The sequence below is a fragment of the Apus apus genome, chromosome 6 (assembly GCF_020740795.1).
Source record: "Apus apus isolate bApuApu2 chromosome 6, bApuApu2.pri.cur, whole genome shotgun sequence".
Taxonomy (NCBI): Eukaryota; Metazoa; Chordata; class Aves; order Apodiformes; family Apodidae; genus Apus; species Apus apus.
This window is the reverse complement of record NC_067287.1, coordinates 26,672,331-26,695,800: the sequence shown is the minus strand read 5'-3', so window position 1 is coordinate 26,695,800 and position 23,470 is coordinate 26,672,331. Positions and strand designations below refer to the sequence as shown.

The window sequence follows — 23,470 nt, the reverse complement described above, 5'->3', positions numbered from 1 at the left end:
GCCCACTACTGACACTAGAGAGAATGTCTCCTTCCTGTTCCCTTAGAAGTAAGCGGGCAAGGAAGAGAACAGGAGAGGCAGATGGACCCCAGAAAAACACACAGATACTGAAACATGCCATGCCAATGTCTCCAGGCCCTGGCAATGCCCTGCATGCTCTTCTGGCCACAGGACAGGGCAGAACCACAAGCAGACAGTAGGCAGAAGGCTTTGCACAAACTAGTATCAGAATGGCCAAAGAACTCAATGAAATAAATTATTATGAAATATGAACAAAATAATGATTATGTGGATACATAGGGACTACACAAAAGCTGGGGAGGGACTTTTTACAAAAGCTTGTAGTGAGAGGACAAGGGTAATGGATCAAAACTGGAAGAGGGAAATTTTAGGTCAGATAGTAAGAAGAAATTCTTTAGTGTGAGGGTGGCAAGACACTGGCATAGATTGCCCAGGGAGGCTGTGGATGCCTCATCCCTACAAGTGTTCAAGGCCAAGTTGATTTGGGCTTGGAGCAACCTGGTCTAGTGGGATGTGTCCCTGCCCATGCAGGGGGTTTGGAACTAGATGATATTTAAGATCCCTTCCAAATCAAACCATTCCATTATTTTATGATAACTGTGCTAATTCTGCTAATGACTTGAACATCTGGAGGTGAAGCTTTCAGGTCACAGATTTGCTCCCCTCCCATGCCACATCCATTGAAGAGGAGGGAAAGATTAAAGGAAGGGTTTATACAACTTAAGTTGAATAACTAAAAGGATAGGAATCAGATACAGCATAGCCTCAGTATAGCTGTCAGACTACTTGAGGACAAAAATAAATCAGGGTTTACATTTATTCAAAAAAACCCAAGTATAGATAAATAAGCTTGGTCTCATGTTAATAGGGATCTTCAGTGCACTCATAGGGTTAAAATATCAAAAATTATACTTGTAGACAAAAAGTAAATGTTAGGAAAGTATATCAACACAGGCAAGACTATGTTAAGGCCCATGAGAAATTCTATCTTTCAAGACATTAGGCAGAAAAAAGGGTAAACTCTAGAGAAGCTGGTATGTTTTGAAAGGGTAACATAATGCCATTGCCTGAGGCAGGAGGAAAATACCTACTGGTAATCAATGGTAACTCAAGGAAGTTCTGACTACTCTTCTATGAAATGCTTTCCATTTGGGTTGTCACTTGTATGTACAGAAAAACTCTCCCACTCTGCTCTTAGGTCAGAAAAAAGCACTTCAGTAGGACACTTAATTAGGGATGATATTCTGGGTACTTCTGGAGTGCTGTGTAGGTAAGTGCTAAGTAGCACTGCTGTATTGAAAGATTCAATACAAGATGTCAAGAGACATAAAAATAGCAATATAATTATTTTTTTCATAGTTAATTTCTGAACCATATTGCTCTGCACAGCTTTTATTATACAAAGATGTGTATTAATAAATAGTGCAAGCAACCCATTTTATATAATAAACCCTGATTTCAAATGTTGTGAAAGGCAAATACTGTATAAGATACTATTCCAGAAGTGAGCTGGACTAGAAATGTCAATTTCTGGTAGCTACCTTCAAAATCCTTCTTATTGACATGGCAACATGATGGGACTTCAAAATAAAAAAAAGGAAGGAGAAGAATGATTCAAAGTGGAGAAGTATAAACACTTCCCTGTCTATGTTAAAGTCTCAGAAGGTGACTGGCAAATACACGGGATTACAAAATTTTAAAAACTCCACAAAACCAAATAAACAAACCCCCAAACAAAACAATAACAATTAAATCTTCTGTGGGGCTATATCAATTTTTGCTTTCAGTTTAAAAAAGGTAAGAGTCCCCTTCCCCATTTCAGCTAGTAGCTCATTTATTTCAGTGTTCTTCTTTTTACATCTCATAATTCATAGTCCAACATGTAAGTTAGAGGGGCAGATGTATTATTTGGGAAGTCTTCCAAATTCATTAACTCCTTGGCATCAATGACTTCAGGATAGCCACTGCCAGCACTGAATATTATGCCTAGCAAAAACCCAGGTCCTGGAGGGAAAGGATTAATAAAACGAGGCATTCGGCAGTGGCTGTTGGTCTCTTTGGTCACAAGCAACTAAAAAAACCACAGTAGCTGCCAACACTGATCAACAGCCAACTCTTCAGTACCTAATACTCTAAAGGTCTTTCCTGAACATCTGCAGTTCATTCACCACAAAGCTTGAAAAATTCAGATACTGCTTGAAGGAATATGAAAATAAATAGTCACAAAAAAGACTGGCAGGAAGGCTGTGACTCAAGTTCTAACTGCAGAGGGTGGTAAATGTTACTCAGGGGTGTTAGAATCACATCCATACCTTCTTCTCAATGACAGAAGCAGTTCTGAGGCAACTCATTTTGCTCTCTGAAACAGATGCACCCTGGCTGTCACCAGCTAAAGGGCTGATGACTGAAGAACTTTACAAGGCCCTAGAAGTGCAGGAGACCTGCTGGATCTACTTGCTGTTTTCAGCTTTCTTCTTAGGGCCAAGAGGGGAGTTCCAGGAAGGAAACCAGCTTACTATCTGTCATGCAGACACTTTCATGAACCAACTGTTTAGGCACCATCACCAGAGCAGCTCTTGGATTTAAAATCAGCATACAGCAAGAGGCCCCCAGGATTTTAAACATTAAACTTGTTTTGCTGGCTGCTGGGCCTTACTTTGAATCTCCACAGTTTCAATAAAAAGCACACCAAATTCTTTACATTCTTCAAACTTACTGTTTCTTATTCTTTGATTAGGGTTAATGCCAGTTTTCTTGCTGAACATTTGCCATCTCCAGTCACTTCAAATTTAGTAGTGCTTCTTCCTGGCCACGATATGCCAGGATCCAGAGATCAACTGTCTTATGTCCTAATAAACACTTCTGCAGAACTGCAGGATATATTACCCTGTGTGAAATGTCACACTAACATAGTCACACTGCTTCTGCTTTCAGAGAAAGCAGTTTTTCTGCCTCATATAGCACTCCTCATATAGACACACCAACCATATTTACAAGCTCTCCTACCTTCATGTTAGAAACAAGCTGGGATATGAGGCAGCAGAAAGCTCCAACTCAAAGCACAAACTTTCAGCAAAGACATGAAATGTGACAGGCTCAGCACAGATGCTCACAGTGAAAAGTACCACCAGGTCTCAGGAAGTGAATGCATGTCCCAAACAGCCTGTAGCTGATAACTCATGCCAGCACCACACCATTTACAAGAAACAGTTTTTCAGCTTGCAACAGAGACTTGTGCAGGCACTCCTCCTCCCCTTCAGCCCCTGACAAGCTGACACAGACGATGTACTTAGCACAGAAAGACGACCTCTGATTTAAAATACCAGCAGGCCTTACGGTAAGTGGATGCATTCATTACAACTATCAAAAGTCTACACTTTGTACTGTTTCACACTATTTAAACATTCTGGGATAGATACTTAATACTCTCTTGAATTGCTTCACTGAGGGCTTCAAGGCCTCCCACCCAAGCCTCAGTTAGTGTAACAATATGTCCAGAATCATTTCAGGAAATTAAGGAGATAAAAAAAGGAGGCAGAAGAAACATGAATGTACAAGTATCTTGGCTGGAAAAAATTCTTGTGTGTTGGATTTTTTTTCTTCTTCCTAGTAAATTCTCCTACTTCTGTATCATAAGGAAGTAACACCGGGTAACTGCTGAGCATGAAATTTCTCAGGTCACATTAAACAAAGTTCCTGCCCCTTTCTCTGCTCCTGGAGCAAAGAATACTCCTTGGGGAAAAACACCGTTGATTTGCAATCCTGGGATGCCAACCATTCATGCTGGGTAAATGTGTAATTCCCATATTGCTGAGATGTGATGGAAAAGAAGTAAATGTCTCACTTCTATTGTTTATTTTTGAAGACTGCAGTTTGGGTATCTGCCAGACCAAGCCTTCTCTGAGAAAAGACCATCATTACTGCTCTGCAGACTTTGCACTCCAAGTTTACCCACATATAAAATCTAGACATTTCTGACACCCAGAATCACTCTCCAGCATCTTGCTCCAATAAACTTAATGTTGGAGCTTTAGCAGGAATTTCCTTTGCTAGGCACTCAATGGAGCCTTCTGTATAGTTCCTATCTGCAGGAACTCTTAAGTTTCATTTCATGGGGGTCAAACTGAAATGTGTCTTTGGTACACTTTTAGGGCTCAAACTTCTTTCACAGAGAAGTCCAAGTAGTTCAGGACTTTCAGAGAGATGTATACACACTTTTGGTTTTGAAGTGGGAACATGGAGAGGGGCTTTCCTGCTGAAATTAGGGGTGTTTTACTACACCTCCATAGTACAGAAAATTCACATTTGCTGGGTGAAACAGAGGGAAATAAAAGCTTCTGCTCAACTTATGCTTTTACAGGGTCATTTGCTCTCTGGTTCAACAGCTTTCTGTAATCAGCTGGATGGAAAGAAATCCTACCCAGTCACTGTAGTTCTTAAGGAAAACTGTCCTCCTTTCTGTCTGAGCTGCCTGTTCATTCCATCTGACACGTAAAATAGCTTTTCCCTGCTCATCACACCCAGCCGCTCCCAAAGACTGCTCAGTCTTCTCTCACTCCTTAGGACAGGACCAGACTCAGAGTGTAGCAGCTCTAATACAGCTGAAAGATAGCCATAGGCCTTTAACAGCAAGTAACATCACACAGTCAAAAATACATAAAATCAAGCTTCACTGGCCATTGAACAAAACTCTCAGAAACTCACTTTGAGTTTAGTCCTCAGGACAAGAAACAGAGACTCAAACTTGCTCCCCCACTTCTTTTCTTTCAGCACAAAGACATCTCTGAAGATCTGCAAATCTTCTTTCATCCATGCTTTCTCCCTCAGATGTCTCTCGCTACCTCCTCCACCCCAGTCAACTTACTTCAGCTCAGGCTGATCCCAGGATCAAAAACTGTCAGTTACAAAATCACTCTTCTCTTCTCCTGTACTTCCTTGCTCTTGCTCCCTTGGCTAAGCCAGAAGAATACTATTCTTTTTTGTAGAATTATTTTTTCTGCTAGGTTAGCTCCCCACCATGGAATTATAAGAATAATAAAGCCAGCATAGAGAGAAAGGGGGCAGAAACATGTGGCTAGGCATTTATGAATACAAGAGTATCATGGGATCCTCTCTGGGGGACAGAAGAACCTTACATCAGCTATGCTATGTTATAAAACCTCAGTCGCAGACAGATCCTTGAATCTGCATCCATGCTGCAGTTGGTCTATGTTCAGCTCTGCTCTGGATCCTAAATCTCACACAAGAACATTGAGCGAAACAGGTTTCTCTTGCAAGTTTGTGATTGTTCTCAGCTGATCAGACTGCAGTTCAAAGAAAGATCAGTGGGCACTGCTCTGCCATATCTTAATACAATGCACACTAAGAGTCAGTCACAGAGCACAAAGAATTATTTAAATCAAAGTAAGTGATTTAAGAGAAGGTTCTTGTAATTCAAGGATGAGAAAGCAGAGATGCTCTTCTTTAGTTTGCAAAGGTTTATTGCCATTTTTTATTCACTTTTCTTGCCACTGGGAAAATAATTTTATCCATGGTAAGCAAAATAGTCTTTAAAATATTTTTAAAAATCAATATAAGTTACTTAGTTAGTTTGAATTTAATAAAGATACAGGTTGACAGAGCAGATAAGGTGATTTAAGAGACAGCTGCCTCTGAAAGCCACAGCTCACACCCCTTTCTACTGGTATGCATGCTTGTTTCTCAAATGAGTGGTTCAAGGAGATAAGCCCAGCACTATTCACTCCTGTCTTTCTTGTTTTAGTTTTTGTTTTAGCTCTCCCCACCTTCTCACCAGCTAAGCTGTGGGACTTTAATAAAAGTAGTAGTGGCAATCAGGCAGCTGCGGGTAGGAGGTATGGTGACTAACACTGTCTCTTTCAGCAGCAGCAAGCTTTTAGATCTACATGGTAACATCAAACCACACACTCAAGTGCGGGATTTTTATCAACAGATGACTTTCTCAGGACCTAACAAAAAGGGGTCATGACAATCATCATCACACAGCTAATAAAGTCTTAAAAAAACAAGAAAAAAAAAAGCTGTAAAAGGAATAGCTACAGCTGGCGAGTTACTGGGGGCATAAAATGATTCTCAGAGTAAAACTGCAATAGCACTGAGCACCATTATGCCTGAATGAAGGGAAAATGATGTTGCATAGCTTCCAGTGCCACCAGTTTGCTTGCCTCCAGTACCCAACCCAAGACATACAGGTTAGATTAGGCTACACCAGCATTGCTAAGGTATACTGCAGTCTTTAAAGCAGGCAATTCCTCTTCACATTCACAAGAATGATCGTCAGAGCCAAGAATTCCACTCTTATTTTCAAAGATAAATAAAATGAACTAAGATCAACCTTTTTCTCCTCTCACAAACGCAAAGGCAAGAGTCAGATTCTTTATGCCATCTGCTTACATTTAGACAGTGGCAAGGTCCTGGTTTGGACAGGAACTTCACTTGCATACCCAAGCAGCTCAGCCATTTACATGAGTCTTTTGACTGTGGATCAAGTTACTATACAAATCTGTATGAACTCAGTTCTAAACCAAATGCCCCCTTTGAAAAGCTCATCTTTCCTACATCTACAGCAGTGAGAAGGCTTGTTTAATAAAATTATGAGATCTTGCATGAGGTGAGGAGAACACCACTTCCCTACACACCTCTTCAGCATAATTGTTACCTACAAATCAAAAGCAAAACAGAAGCCAAACTTGCTACAATGGCACTGGTCTCATTCTCAAATGAGCCTAGCAGCATCAACTAAGTTTTCTGTTGTCCTTCCTAACACCACTATTAACCCCCAACAAAATCCTGGATTAAAAGAAAGTCTTTTGTGCTACATAAGCATTCATAAAATACTGGATTTTGCTGGTGTTCCAGTAGCTCAATTTTCACATGATTCCTCAAGTTAAAAACATACTCTCCAGTTTTGTCTGCCCTGCCAAGCCTGAACTCAAATTGCAGCACTAAGCTTAGTCATTATTCACATTTCTACCGGAACAAACTTAACACGTTGGATTCTGCCTGCACTAGACCTCATTTTGTCCCTGCACAAGACCCTACTTTGTCCCAGCAAAAAACTGAGCTGGAGTTCTTAAAATCATAGGTTACATTTATATTTGCAAATTTAGCAGTGGCTGGGCACACCTGAGTTTACTAGAATGTAACCATATACACTGAAAAAGTGTTATAAAAGCTCTCTCAAACAATTCCTAGAAATGGTTCAGAAGTCAGGATATACCAGGCACAGATTCAGAGACAACCTGTCACCATCTTACAACAGAAGCTCAGAGCACAGATGGGGATCATCTTGTGACACTCAACTTTTAAGCCAAGGGGGAAAATCCATTTTATACTTGTATAGATGTAACCTTAGCATCTCATAGTGTTAATTCACCTACCAATGCAACCATGGCTTTTGTAACAGGCTGGAGAGCCTTTTCTGAAGGTAACAAAGAAGCTTAATCTGTTGCACTTTCCATACCCTATTCCAGTAAGTCATTACCAATTAGCCTGACTTTTCAACCACTCCTGTGACCTAAACCATAATCTTAATCCTCATCCCAGCCTTACCAAAACCTCAGTAAAAGCTATTCAGTGCAGAATATATCCTGGCATTAAAGGATGCTGAGATACACCAAAACCTTTAACCTATGTTATTCCAAATTATCTCCAGTCCCATACCAGCTGAACCACAACTCAGTTACCTATTAATAAAGCAGCACAGACTGGAGGTCTACCAGATGTGCACTCAGACCTTATCAAAGCCCTGACCTTGCACAGTTTATCTGTACATGTACCCCTTCAAGCCTTCCTTCCCAGAACACTAATCATACCCACAGGCTGAATAGTAACCTGGTTACTGCCCTGTCAGCAAAATTAACAGTAAGGGGGAGAACTTCACCAGAAGTAAACTTCAAACTATCCCAATGGCCTTTTGGCCTTTCCCTACTCAGCTTCTAACCCTGTCTCTTGCCATATAACATTAATTCAAATTCAAGTTGATAGCAGCCACCCCTGTATCCTTCAGTCTTGCCGGTACTAATCCATAGCCCAGTCACATGCTCCTCATATAGCAGCCAGCAAGAAAATAAAATCTTCAACTCATCTTGTCTCAAAACTGTCTCGAAACGTAATCCCAGCCAAAAGCATGGTCTAGTGACATTACAATAAAAATAGGAAAGCTTTTTTGCCCATTTTGCTAATTAATATGTCAGAACTCATAAAGAAAGACTCATCAGCTTTTCTACAGCACTGCATCATCTGAAAGAGCTGTGTCAGCAGAGGCCTCAGCAGACAGTCAATACATACTAAAAGTGTTCTAAGCAGTAAATCAGAACACAAAGAATTTCAGAAAAAGAAAAAAAGCAGCAAAGAATTTCTGTACTCAATTTCAGTATTTGATATTAATCAGGTTACATATGATGGACAGCAGTCTTGCTCTTCCTTACGAAGATTATCCTCCTAGCTGTCCTGAACTGCTTTTCTAAAAAGCTAAGAGTTCATGAAAAACTGAGCTGAAGTTTGCTGATTTTACATCTTTGTGAGTTTCCAGGGATCTTCTCTGCTTTACAAGAGAGGCACCATTTGTCTGCTTCTCCTTCTCATCACTGGAATTGAATGTAAAGACCATGCACACACCATTGCTGAGCACACAAGAAGCTAACAGAGGATAAAATCCTCCTTAGAGGATGCCTTACACACACACACACTCTCTGAACTATTTTTTTCCAGAAACAGCCAAGTAGGCTGCATGAATACAGCACTCCAGTGCTTTAACCAGTGGCATTGTGGAAAACGTTTCTGTAAGCACTGGAGGAGTCTCCCATCTGGCAGGATAAAGAACAGGCCAGCTACACGAACTGGAACTCACAGATGCATTTCTGTGAGGGTAAAATACAGGGATAAGTCTCCAGTCATCTCCCCATAGAACATATTTACAAGCTCACTCACAATCTGTCTGTTAAGAAAAAAAAAAAAAGAAGCCAAAAAGGAACTGTTGTTTGTGGGTGCAATACATAAAAAGATAGAAAGACAGGGCTACAGCTACAGATCCTTCTTACACCTTGTCCTGCTGCAGAATTGTGATAAATCTTCTTGAAATGAGTACACACTACTGACTCCAACTGCTGCTCAGTAACAGGTAATACATGAAGATACAGTAGCTATACCCAAAGCAGAGTCTAAATGCTTGAAGAGCCACTGCCCCGGAAGGAATAGAAAGAATATTTCCCTAGAGAGAACTACTCAACCATGTATTTCATAGAACGAGTCATGTTGAAGGAGAGAAGGGATAATTGCATTGATTGTTAGTAGGTGATAATTATTTCTGTAGAGAAATACGTTTCATTTCCTGAAGTCAGGAATAGGATGGAAACTCTTCATTCTGTAATGAGGAAAATAACAGTGTTACGCTCTGAGCACAAGAAGTTGCAATGTCTCTCTTAGTGTGCTCTTAACAAGAGTACCTATAGGAAGACAGCACAATGAGTGATGCTGAAACAAGTGTTTTGTGATGTGACTGAATGCCAGCAAGATGTGTATATGCTATATAATTCCAAAATGCATGCAGTAAAAAGGGACCAGAAAGAAAGTATGCCATGTTCTTGAACAAACCTTTAAAATCAGTATTTGAATGGGAAAATTGAAACTGCTGCCTGATTTCTTTTTATGAAGGTTTAGGAAATAAAACAGAGACGGGAGAAACATTTTTCATCAGTAACTGATTAATATTTTAAGTGGACAAGACTAAGAAAAATAATATATACTCCAACATTCTCAGAAGTTAGCTAGCTCCTTTTATTCTGAAGAACAAAAAAAGCAAGAACTTGTAGGATCTTTGGATCTATTCCTTAAGTGAACTGTTGGCCACTGATTTTAGCCTAGGAAAAAAGATTTTGAGTACATCTAAAAGGTCTATGAAGGATAAGTAAAGCAAACAAGCCGAAGTTCAATAAGCCTTCATCCACATTTCCATACAAAATTTATGTCTTCAAATAGAAAAAGTTTCAAAGCCATAGTTTTAAAGAATCTGGAGAAGTGTGCAAAAGAAAGATCAAATACTGCTTAAAGTGGTATTATAAAGCCTAACGTAACTATAACAACCGATTGCCAGAGAGTTATGATCTCACCAGGTTTCTTTCCAATACTCTTTTATAGCAGTGAATTCTACTGATCTTTCAAAAACTGCATGATGTTGCTATGTTTGTAGTAATTATTCTGCCCAGGAAAAACTCAAGGGCAACACCCCTACTTTCTTCAAGTTGACAAGATAATTTCTTTGAAGCTTTCAAATTCCCAAAACATAAAGTTGAAAGAATTTATTTCTCCCCAGAATTACAAGACATATGAACTAGCCCTCGATTCAGAAAGAGAATAGAAGTTCGCAAACTTCGGAAAGATGCCAGAAAAATTTAAAAAGAATTTGCCTACTGAGTTCAGAAAAAGGTTTTCAGATAGGGAAAATCCTCACCAGAGGATTAAAGGACACCTAGTTGCACAGAGAAGGAATACCATAAACAATCAGGAATCTCACAGCTGACCTCCCTTTACATGAATTCAGCTTTTTAGTTCTATCAAAGGAGTAGAAAAAGGCAACATGCAATCATGCTACAAAGGGGGCAGACTGAAACTTCAGGGTTTTTTAACATCAGCAGAGATTGCTGAATAACTTGAGTGTTCTAGAAGGTTTAAGGTTTATTCTGTCAGCTTATCAGGGGCTTGTAAAAAATTATAAATTTGTAAAAATTTGTAAAATTTTGTAAAACATTTGTAAAATTTGTAAAAATTTACAATCTTCTGTGACTTTTCCTAGAAAGTTCTTAAAATAGAAAAACTGCTTTTTGTACAGCACCATGATGTGGTTTGTGGAGCTTATTAAATAAGTAGGTACAGTAACAGCAGCAATATGGACTAGTTATTTTTTTTATTTACTATGGCCTCAAAAGTTCAAGAAAATAAATAATTATTCCTACTTAGCACAATGAAACAAAAAGCTCTGACATTCTCTTTTAATCTCCAGATTTACTTTTTTTAGTGTTATCTTTAATATTTCTGGTAATGGAAGTAGAACTCAGAGCAAGGAGAAGCAGAAAGAAATATTTACATTTTTCAAAATATATACTGTTTAAATCTCCACATTCCACAAGACATGTTGTACTCTTACCCTTTTTAAAAGGGCATCTTCTTCAGTTTATACCACCTGCACTAAAAAATAAAGTTACATCTGCAAATGACTCAGCTACATACACTGCCTGGCCAAGAACAACCCCTAATTCATCACTGTACAATTTGGGAGTCAGTGCATACAATACAATACAATGCCTTATTTATATCTTTTAGCCACCACAGTTTCTGCAACTGGATTTAATTTACTGCCCATATTACTTTCCAGTTGCTGACTTTCCTCCAAAACAGGAGAACAGCTTACCTGATCTGTATCCAGCCAACAAACCAACTTTGCTTTCATCTGCCACTGCAGGAATAAAAGAAAAGACAGAAAGATCAGAAATTTACAAACCTTTGAAAAACTGTCAAATTATTTTAAGAACATAGCAACCTAAATCTTTAAATTATAATTGTTTGTAAAAAGTTTTGGGTTTGTTTTGGTTTGTTTGTTTTAATAATTCACCTGGGCTGCTTCAAAACCCCAACACCTGATTAAAAGCCTGAAACCAATAAAAGGAGTAACAGCAGTTCTTGTGGGTTACAGATCAGGACCTCAGCATTTGCACACAAACTGAGTTGTCAGAAGAGCAATTGCATTTGTAAGTACCTCATCTTGCCAGACAAATCACAAGGCAGAGGAGTGCTGTAACATTTTTGGATCAAAGACCTCAACTGGTAAAAAATAAATCCAGATGTGGGAACCTTCCCACCTGCAAGACATCTCACTGACTCATAGAATCATAGAATCATAGAATCATAGAATCCTAGGGGTTGGAAGGGACCTCGAAAGATCATCTAGTCCAACCCCCCTGCCAGAGCAGGGTCACCTAGAGTACATCACACAGGAAGGCATCCAGGCGGGTTTTGAATGTCTCCAGCGAAGGAGACTCCACAACCTCTCTGGGCAGCCTGTTCCAGTGCTGGGACCCTCTACAGACAATGAGGTCTTCCAAAGCCTGATCTATTGGAAAGACTTATGCTTTTTTCTATTTAGAATTTATTTTATTTTATATAAAAATCATACCTTTGCAGTATTTCACAACCTCTTATAAAGAAAGATGTTTACAGTAGCAACCATTTGCAGATAGACTAGTGGAAAAGCAATTTCTGAATGTAACAAAAATAGTAATTTTTCTTTAGTAACTGTACTTCAGTTTATTATCATATATCTCAATAAACTAATTAAAACACTCTCCTGGAGGGCTGAGAAGAACCAAACATCATTTCTCAGAATTAATTCTATGCAAAGAAATTATGCTAATGTAATGTTAGGGATGATAAAACAAACACAGGAAATGAATGTTAGGGTTGAAAGCTTATCCTTCAACTCTGCCTGCCCAAGCACTGCCTTATATTACACCTTAAAAGATGATCGCTTTATAAAATAAATTGTCAAGTGACACCAGCAATACTATAAATGAGAGCTTACACAAGGTTAGCACGGTGTTCACCATAAAAAGTTTGCATATAAGGCTATCTGAAATGATACAGAAATGTGCTATTTTCTACCCAGGAGTGACCAGTGCAATAGTTACTCATATTTCGGAGCTACTACTGGGAAAATAATCACAGTAAATATTTTTTATATTGCCTCCCTACTTCACTTTTAGGGAAGCTTTTCCCTCAAAAAAACATCATCACATTCAGGACTGGGATTCACAACTGGAATAATGAATCCACAACTGATCATTGTATCTCTTGTCCACCTTTGTGATCTGAGTGGCATTTGATTATCAGTAAAACTGACGTAGTGCAGTTTTGTTGTGGGATGTAGATGCTAATAAAATAAGACAAATACTATTTACAGCATCACACAGAGATGCTGAAAACAAAACAGCAGTGAAGCTAGTCAGAATTAGAAGTGCAACCAAAATTCAAGGCAGTTCTGTACAGCTTGTCCTTTATCCTTTCTTTTAGGTTTTTCTAATCCCTAGAAACAAGAACTATTTACCTGCTTGTTATGCAGTTTGATCCTATAACCCAAAATTACTGGACAAGGATTTGCTATAAGGATAGTTCAAACTCCAGTTTCCTCCTCTCCACCCTCAAATTTAGCTCTAAGCAGAACAACTGTGAAAAACTTCAGTCCCAAAGGTTGGTGTTTTGACAAGTAACAATTGTGTGAAAACAAGGCATTATAATGGAAACTGATTTGCAACCTTAATTATAGCAGTCACTAATGGCAACAACTCTAATATATGATAATGGCTTGGAGTAGGTTATGTTACAGTACATAGCAGCTTTAAAAAAAATAGATACCAAGGTTCACAGCATTTTTCTAAAACTATGCTGATGACTTGGTTTGTCTGAAACTAAGTTTTACATTATTAAAAGGGATAAACCCATTTAACTTAATCATACTTTACACACCAGCTTCACACACAAGAATTAGATTTTAATACTGGAGGGGAAAAAAGGAAGAGTAAAATTATTAGAAAATGAAAAATAATCTTACCAGAATACCAGGTTAACATGATGAGTTTCAGCACACACATATTGACAAATGTAAAAATTAAAGTTTGACATCAAAGTTTGAGCAAAATATTTGTGCCCCTCCACGGGGTAATTTTGATTTCATGGGATATTATGCTTAGTCAATGAATTCTAAGCTGGCCATCTTTCATTAGACTGAACAGGAGTGGCACAGACAAGCCCACAAGGCAACAACAGAAAAGAAAGAAAAGGGTATCAGGAGATAAATACTTTATATGCCCCAATTGAAAGCTTTGTATTGGAAGATTTCCATTATGAAGTATATCAGATGCCCTCTTCCACGAAACAGCATTTGAAAACATTGCTCTGCATAACATAAAAAATTCATGCAATCATTCAGTTATGACAAAATTAGTATTTCTCTAGTTATCTTCCTTGACTTTTGAAAAAAGCAAGAGCTAAGTGGGAATCTAAGATTCGATCAGTCTTGGCCTGACTTCACAGAAAGGCACCTGAAAGATTTTAAATGAAAAAAAAAAAAAAAAACAACTGTCTACTCTTAAGACTCAAGTAAAAAAAAAAATATTTCTGGTTATGTTTATGCTGCATCATCAAAAAATAATTACATTCAATTTAATGATGAAAAATTTCAGCTCAAGAGGATCACACTTGGGAATGTGCAGTGCCAGACTGGAATATATCAGGAAAAGTTCTGTAAGAATTTTTCAACCATAACCAGTTTTATGAGGACACTAGAATTACTGTATATTCTTGAGTTAGAATTGATAAATGCAAAACATTAAAAAAAAAAATGAAACCACCTCATTTCAGGACTGTAAAGACACAAAAAAAATCTGGGAAAAAGAAAGTTGTCCTTAACTTGTAAATCAAACACTTTACATTTTGAAATCTTCCTGGAACTCCAGGGGATGTTACTTCATGGAGTTATTAAGATTTGTCAGGCTAAAACATGCTAGCTCTTTTAAAGTAACTTATAATTTTGGAACAACATTTTAACCACAAAAGCTAGTTAGGTGTTCATTGTCCATACTCAAAGTCATTGCTGAATAGAAGTTCTACAGCTATTTAATAAAAGTACAGAAATTTGGGGGATTAGCAAGACCAGAGATTATTGAAGATGGAATATTACTAAAATAAATAAATCTTACCAGTTGATAGCAAAAAAACTCTTTTTTTTTTTTTTTTTTAACTATGCCAACAACCACAACTGGGGAGGAACTTTTTACACAGGGTGCTATAGGATGAGGCATAATGGTTTTAAGCTGGAAGAGGGTAGACTTAGGTTAAACATTAGGAAGAAGTTCTTTAATGTAAGGGTGGTGTGACAGTGGCACAGGTTGCGCAGGTAGGTTGTGGAGGCCTCCTCCCTGGAAGTGGCAGGTTGGACAGGGATTTGAGAAACCTGGTCTAGTGGAAGGTGTCCCTGCCTGTGTAGGGGGATTGGAACTAGATGATCTTTAAGGTCCCTTCCAACCCAAACCATTCTGTGATTCTATGAAATGGTAAAAAAAATCCAACTCTTTATGCCAAGAATAATCAGATTAATTAGGATCTCCTATGGTAGTATTCTGGAGTGCTGTTTTGCTTAAAGGAAATAAGTAGTATTTGTTCAGCAACAGTAAAAGCACCCAAAACATGCATCCATGTCCTTCCACATAATCTCTTGATCGCCATTTCTGTGCCCCAATCAAGAAAAACAAGGCAGCCATTTTATTTGAAATGCATGATTTTCAATGGTTTAGTACACAACAAACCTCCTGTACCACCTCAAAGTTTGCATCAAAATATAGTCCAGGATTGCTTAAAGGTCAACAAATTACTTTCCAGCTATGGTTTAGAAAAGCACAAATCAATTCTGCTGCCAATTGTGATAACCAATTTCCCTCCTTTTGCCTAGTTGAATTGCTGTGCCATTATATTATTTTCTCCCCAAAATAGGGAGTTAACAACTATTTGCAAGATAAAGGGTACTCCTCTTCAATTAACTGCCTCCTTTCTGAAGGCTCAGCTATGTGCATTCACTAAGAGCTACTTAAAATCTTCTAAATGTGTGGAGATATTTGTATTTCTGCTGGACAAACTGACAGGGACCTTTGAAGACCAGCTGCAGTTCTGCACTCAGAAAAGAAGCAAACAAGGATTAAAATTACAATTTATGGGAAATATAAAGAAGAGAGACTGAAACATCAAACCATTTTCTAGAGAACAAATTTCCTGATACCTTTATTAGTCTATAGGAAGCCCAATGTAAAATTTCTTATGAATCCACCAATCTCTACAGTATGAAACATGAAAATAAAGCAAAACTATAAATTGGTCACTGTTTCATCTAATGAACTATGTGTCCTTGCCCAGCCCTCTCATCATAGTGAAGGCACTGCTCCATCAATTAATTTTAGTCAATGATAGTGCCAATGACACAATTCTCGTGCCATTTTTATTTTCTTGGGGAAGCACTTCCCCATCTAGGGGTGGCATAAATCACTCAGAGAAACTGTGTCAAATGTTGGCTCACAACCATCACTTAGAAAATGCTGCTTGCACTTCTAGGTTTGCCTTGTAGTGCAGCACAGTCTACAAAGACCACAGGCTTGTTAACTAAAATCTACAGGAGTAATACAATGTGTGTCATAGTAAAAGTAAAACTGCACCATCTTAAAACATTTTCCTTTAATAATCCCACCTCCTCTCTAATGGCAGTGCAATTCCACATAATGGCCTCACCTCTCCTGTTGTGGGGTCACCTGGTTATCCACCAGCTACTCAGGAATAGTAAGATTCCTGTTCACTTCAGTGTTCAAAAGCAATGAGACTAAAAATAGCTTGTACAAGGGCTGAGGATGAATTATACTTATTCATTAAAAAACGTAAACCTTTTCCAAAACGACATCTAACACAACACTTGGAATATCCTGTTCAGCACAAAGACTGGAATAAATAATATCCAAATCAAGATTCTGGATTTTCTCACCTGTACAAGCTTCTCTCCAATTAGGTTTTGCAGAACAATTTTATTAGAACAAATTTGATGTTTCAACTAAATTCTATTCAGAGAAGCTCCCCAAGGGGTACATCTTGTGTGTCAACAAATGAGAATCAAAATGCCTAAGCCTACATCCACTATCATTACTACTTGTTGAAGAACCAGCAATGAAGTTGATGCTGCCCACTGGACACATTTACCTTTAAATACAAGGTTTTCTCCCAGCAAAAAAGAACTTTGTTTTACAAGTTCCCAGCCAGTGCGATATACATTTCTTCACTTTCTCCTAGTGACTTAACAACTAGTCATTCTTGAAGGTTATACTGCTAATTGAAGGTTACACAGCTAATTGAGGCCATCACAGTTTCTTTAATACTTTGTCTTCTCTAATCTTCTCTCACCTCTCTTCCAGAGAAACTGTCCCCAGCTAAAACTAATCCAACTCCCCTGCTACACATCTCTAGCATGGCATTAACACTTATTCCAAACTCCTAGGGTTAAACCACAAGTTCTAATGTAACCTGTCATTCACTGGTTGAAAACAGGGATAGGGATCCGATTTAAGACAAAGGGTTCTTGTATGTTATTACTTCATTATCATCTGTACTTTTAAACTCATAGTAGCTATACAATAACTTAATTGCTATTCGCTCCCCCCCAACACTTAATTAATTTAAGTGCATTAACAGATCAAATAACTTTAAACTTACACTAAAGCAGCCTAAATGATCACCACCTCAACCCTCTGTTACCATTTTCTCAGTTGTATCACCATCACAGCTCATACAACGCTCCCAGGCTGCTTCACAGCAAGCTTCCTTGAATCTTAGAAGATTTTTACAAACCAGTCCAAAAAATTTATGTTCCCTACTGCCTGCTTCTGCCTTTATGCCACTTTGTCACCTTCCCCTCAATTGCATCAATGCAGACTTGGTGTAAAACTGAGTAACAGAACTGACCTTATTAAAAGACTCTCTTTTAATCCAGAATAAACTTAATTTCAGTATCATTTCAATTTACAGTGTCCTATCACTTAATAAATTATTTTATTCCCTACTTATTGATCTTAAAAACAGAAATTTGGAAGTCATTTAAACTAAGAAAATTATGTTGACTTAATTTCTAAAAATTTATTCTGTAGAGTGGCCTCAGAAAATATACATCTAATCTGACAGTACTAGAAACTTACTCATGATATGAGCTAGAATAATTTTAAAATCTCTTAGCCCTTGATCCCAAAGATAATCAGAGCCATAAGCAATATAGTTTTTCTTAAACCCATGACATTTTTGTTTTTGAAAATTCTCTCTAATAAATTGTTAAACTACTGGTATAAGCCAGGACCATTAAAAAGCCTGTTAAAATTCTGAGCCATCTTCTTCTCTGTTTCCTCTTTTGTGTTCTAATGAACTGACCTGTCTTTTAAATGTAGGTTTCAACCCAAAGCAACCTGACAAAAACATTTCATACATACAACATGGTTGACAAAAAATTATTTTAAAATACCAAGCCACTTTTTTTCCCATACTGTAACTCTCATTAGGGACGGCCCCAAATGTATTATTTTAATTGTATCTTAATCAAAACATGTTTTAAATTGAAGAATAATCTTCATTAGCGCTGCCTGGTCCTCATTTGGTTACATTCTGAGGTATTTATTTCAATATCCAAAATTATACTCAATAATAATCTGGTTCAGAGCAAAACACAAAGCAGCTAATAGCTAAAGGCATCTCATGTGAAACACTGATTTCTCCTTGATTACAGGTGTTCTAAATGTATGAACAATAATTGAATGCACCCCTTCACTAACAAAGAAGTAAACATTTAGTAAAATACTGGTTTTCTTGCAGAATACTCCATACCTTAAATCTTGCATATTCACTTACTAATTATGCCTAAATAAAGTTGGTTGGTATCTTTAACAAATGTACCTCAAGGTTAAGGGACTCTGAATTTGTCTAACGATGTTTTAGTAATTAATACTTCACTCACATTTAAAATCAAGTAAAGGACATGGGTTCATGCTTTTTATGGGGAAAGGAAGGAGGAGTTGAGCAGAAACTTGGGATAGTGGTCATGGGTTATTATACCAACATCATCAAATATAAATCTGCACAGTACTTTGCCTGAATTGATACAAAACAAAATTGCTAAATACTCACATGATTCAATTTCATGTTGCTTAAGGTTAAAACAAGCCACACTTTCATGTGTTTGAATACAATTCCCATGGCTATATTTTTTATAGTACATTTACACATAGCCTAAATCACTCCTGTGCATAAAGATTAATGTATAATAAAGGTGTTGGAGATAAATAATAAAACATCTTCCCTCCTTTCTTAGAGCACACTGATTTTCACCTTGCAATACAACATTAAAAAAAAAAATCCATATTGACATTTTCTTTCTCCACAAAAAATATCTTTTTAATGCAGACAAGAAAGAAAAAAACACTAGTGAAAATGGATTCTGATGAATTATTATATAGAAATTCTTCTCTAGACAGCTGTGGTAATGTATGTGAAATTGCACGTGCATAGAAAGTTGTTAAAGGAAAGGGAAAATCATAGTTACAATTACTTGTATAGAAGCCATCAAATTCTTCTTGATTTTCAATCTGCCGTTGAGTTTCAAAAATGTTGTACCGCTTAAGTGGGAAGGGACAACATGACATTTATTTCTAACATTTCTGACTGTGTTTTGCTTATTTTTAACATTGTGCTACAACCACAAGTCCCAGATCAGCAGGGAGTCTAAATTTAGTCAGTACAGGCATGTCCTCTAAGTCAGACTTTGGTTGGACCTGCATAAATTCTTGAAACCACAGTATAAGGAGAATCTTTGCTAACATATTAAAACACCACCATCCATAAGAAAAAAAATTATTCAAGGGAGTGGATATGTCAGATGCCAGGATCAGTAGAAGGGGTGGCTGTGCTCTTTTCACATCACCAGTTTGAATTAAAAGCAGACAAGACAAAGAAAAGAGATACCAGAAGACACAGGACATGAACTCTACCAGTGATCCAGAAAGGATTGTTGTTAACCAAGCAGCAGGGAAGAACAGTAGGACTTGTAGCTGATATGGAACCAATCTGTATCCTATTACTCTGAATAAAGCTGTAAGTTTTGAGAAGCCTTTGACCACTCTATAAGTGATGGATATTAAAGCAGGGAACCCATCACCCTGCCTCTGCACACTTTGTGCAAGGATATCTGTACATGAGGCAAGGTTCTGCTCACACCTGAAAAAACAAAGACATTATCACAACACCACTAAACTTGCCATCTTGTATTTTTTAAAAAACTCTACAAAAATTTCTACTCAGTTACTCACATGCAGCATTTTTTTTTTTAAGTTTTAAAGTAATTTAAAACAAAAATTGACTCACATGCAAATAACTTGAGTTCTTCAAATACATCAACTCCACAAAATGCTTTTTTTGGCCTCATGCTATTTATGGATTTAGCAGTTAAGATCTGAGTCAGTTCATGTGACTCATGGCATGTGCATGACAGCACAGAGCCCTTCCTTAAAAAAAACAGGTGGCACTGGTTCATGCCCTCTGCTCCTGTCCAGGTGCCCAATCAGAAATGCACCAAGGGTCAATAGACTAAACCATATCTGCTCTACTGGCAAGTAACTTACAGTTTTTTGCCTCATGTGCCAAGTTCCATTCATTTCAAGATTTGCTCTGGAGAGTGACAATGATAAACTGATGCAACGTGTGAATGGTACCAAACACTTTTTGATCACCCTTCCTTATTTCCTGACATTATTCATCGAGAATATTAATTTAAAATTATAGGTATTGTTATTTTCTAAATACTGGAAAACAGATTAAACACTCAAAGGTTCCTGGGCCTAAAATATGTAAAACTGAAGAGATAAATACCAATGTTAAAGGGGTTTCCATTGTCAATCTGTGTAATTATAGACCACTCTTTACTTAACAGATTTGCTTTTTGTGTATCCATCAGCCCTCATCAAGGCCAGAAAGACTCTTACTATACTATTTCATTAGCTCCCTAATTTGATGATTTTTCCTATTGCCTAGTTTTATATTGCTGCTTGTGAGCATTTTTTCCAATTACTTCTGTGGCAGCTCTAAGTAAATCTTTCTAAAAGAAGACTCACTGAAGCTGAACACTATTTTTCTAGCAGACTACATAACATACATATTTGATTCAAGTCTGCAAACTCATTCCTTTGGAGTATTTTCAATTTAAAAAAAATAAGATTTCATGCATTAATCTTCATCAAAACAGTGGAAGAGAATTGCAAAAGGATGAATTTCATAGAATTATAGAATCATCCTGGTTGGAAGGGACCTTGAAGATCACCAAGTCCAACCAAAACCTAAATCCGCCATACATAACCTAATTTACCTTTTCAGTGCTTAAATCATGTTGCTAAGCATTGTATCTACATTTCTTTTAAACACTTCCAGGAACGGTGACTCCAGACCTCCCTGGGCAGCCTGTTCCACTGTCCAACAGCTCTTTCAGTAAAGAAATTCTTTCTAGTATCTGGTCTACTCGTGCAGTAGCTTTAAAATTCTGCCTTAAGAACTCTCTTAAATGGATTCCTATCTATTTTTACCATGCATGAGTTAATGCTTGACTTCCCTTACACTCTATTAGAGGAGTACACACACTTTATGTTACACTAAACTATTGCATTAAGATGACAATAGAAATCAACAGTAAAAAAACTAAGACCAATCTAGAAATTTCAGGGAAAAAAAAATAAAAATCAATACCACCAAAAAGCTACCCTGAAACTATATACAAAATTAAACATTTTCTATTACTGGTTTACATAATCTTATCCAAGAAAACACACAAAATTATGACTAAACACATTCTAATGGTAGGTCTCAAAATTACTACATCGACAATTGAGTTTGGGAAAAAAAAACCACCAGATAAAGAACAAGGCCTACACAGAAGAAATAAAAGGAAAAAGTAAAGCATATATTATTTTCTTTGAGACTTAAGAACTTCACAATTTTTTCCTTAAACTCTCATTAAAACATAACTTGGTTTTCAACTGCAATAACCCTTCAATCTTCTACCCACAAATGCTTCCCCAGTATTGAAAGAACCATTTACTTTCTGCTTCACCCACCTTGCAAGATTTTCCACACAGCATTGATGGGTAGAGGACCTTAACCTTAACACTCTTCAAGCATTTATAAAGAGCTACTGCAACACTCTGATTGCCTGTTTGTCGCTGTCAATGAACAAATACACATCTTGTCTTAGGAAAGTTAGCCTTTTCCAGTGTAGTTTTGCAATCATTTATATTCTATACGAAAATTGCTTTTGTTATTGCTGTTCTGTTATATTTTTTAGACATAAAAAACTTGAACAGCAATTCTTTCTGCTCAGTTTTACAAAAGCTCCCTCTTTTCCTTAGCTAAGATTTCAACACAACATATAGAATGCCTTTTTAAGAAAAAGAAAATAAACCTTTCTTCAGTTTCAATAAAAATGGTACTTGCACAATTAGATGCTACAGGAGGCAGAGTATTGTCCCCATCACTGCAGCTCCTTTGCAGAACTTACTCCCTGATGTTTGTATTTAAGAAACAAAAGCAAGAAACAGTGCAGATGGGCTGAAGCTAAAAAGCTGACCCATTTGTCAACCCACCCCTTCTTACCCAGATCCATGCTTTTTGAGGCTTTCAGATTAATTGATTCAGACTGCTTGGCTGGTGTCAAAGATCTGAAGTTGATGTGCTGATCTGTTAAATACACGGATGAATTTATGATAGGGCTGCAGGGAGGAAAAAAAAAAGGACATGTAAAATATTTAGGCACCAGTTCAAAACACAAGTGAACTAATTAAAGTATGCACAACATACATGTGTTTCATCCTCCAGTTGCTTACAGCCATGCACTTTAGAATCCGTTATTGATCCTCAACTTTCTTTTGTGAGACTTAACACTTCCAGTCACTTGTTTTTTCATCATGGATACAAATATATAAGTGCTTTTATGCAATTCATATTTTACTTAGTAGAAGAGGAACATACTAGTACCTGCTAAGTTGTGGAGGTGTATTTGCATTTTGCTAGTTCTATTTAAACACTGCATTTCCAAATAACACATTACAGAAAGTTGGAAATAATACTACCAATGTACCTAGTGCAATTGTACTTCATCTGCTAATATATAGTTACTTTACATCCTCGCCCCACTATCTGCAGAGGCTGGAGGTGTCATGGAGGGTGCCATAAGATTACAAAGAATTCCATGGTATTATGGTTTGCTTTTTGGTGTTTTTTTTGTTTTGTTGTGTTTGTTTTTAATTATTTTAATTCAGCTTAGGCAAATATGTAAACATTTCAGAATTTCACCTGGGTGAAACCCATAGTAACTTTCACCTGTGAGAAATTAAAACACCTCATTGCAATGCATCTGAGATCACCCATGTCTCTTTTCAATTATGATCTATTTAAAAAAAAATACTCAAAACCCAAAACCAGTTCCAAAAATAATCTCTTTCCAAAATGTGCAATCAAAATGTTTGGTTTTACAGCGTTAAAACACTTTTCCCAGTATTTTGCTGAAATGCAATTTCAGTGAAATCAGCGTGACTTAAAGCAATTCCATTTCAACAGAACTTAAGATCCAAATGGAAAACCAACACAGGAAAAAAGGCAAGGTGGGAGAGAAAGGGCCTATAAATTCATTATAATTTTAGTACATCATAATTTTATGGGCATGGTTTTACTCCCAGCTTGTTGAAAAATCAGGAACAGATTCTAGCAAACAATTGCAGTTGATAATTTAATGGTGAGTTCCATTGGCCTGTGTAGACTTCTGTTTGTTTAC

At 37.3% G+C, this 23,470-nt stretch overlaps 1 protein-coding gene across 3 annotated transcripts in view; it reads right to left on the bottom strand.

Annotated features, from left to right (window-relative positions):
• Positions 1-23,470, bottom strand: part of PARD3B (par-3 family cell polarity regulator beta) — a 390,939-nt gene that overhangs the window by 163,181 nt on the left and 204,288 nt on the right. For all 3 annotated transcript variants that reach the window (XM_051623713.1, XM_051623715.1, XM_051623716.1), the window contains exons 15-16: positions 22,294-22,409; positions 11,447-11,491 (exon numbers count right to left, since the gene is read on the bottom strand). In XM_051623713.1, the coding sequence (XP_051479673.1) occupies positions 11,447-11,491; positions 22,294-22,409 (161 nt within the window). The remainder of the gene's footprint in view (positions 1-11,446; positions 11,492-22,293; positions 22,410-23,470) is intronic.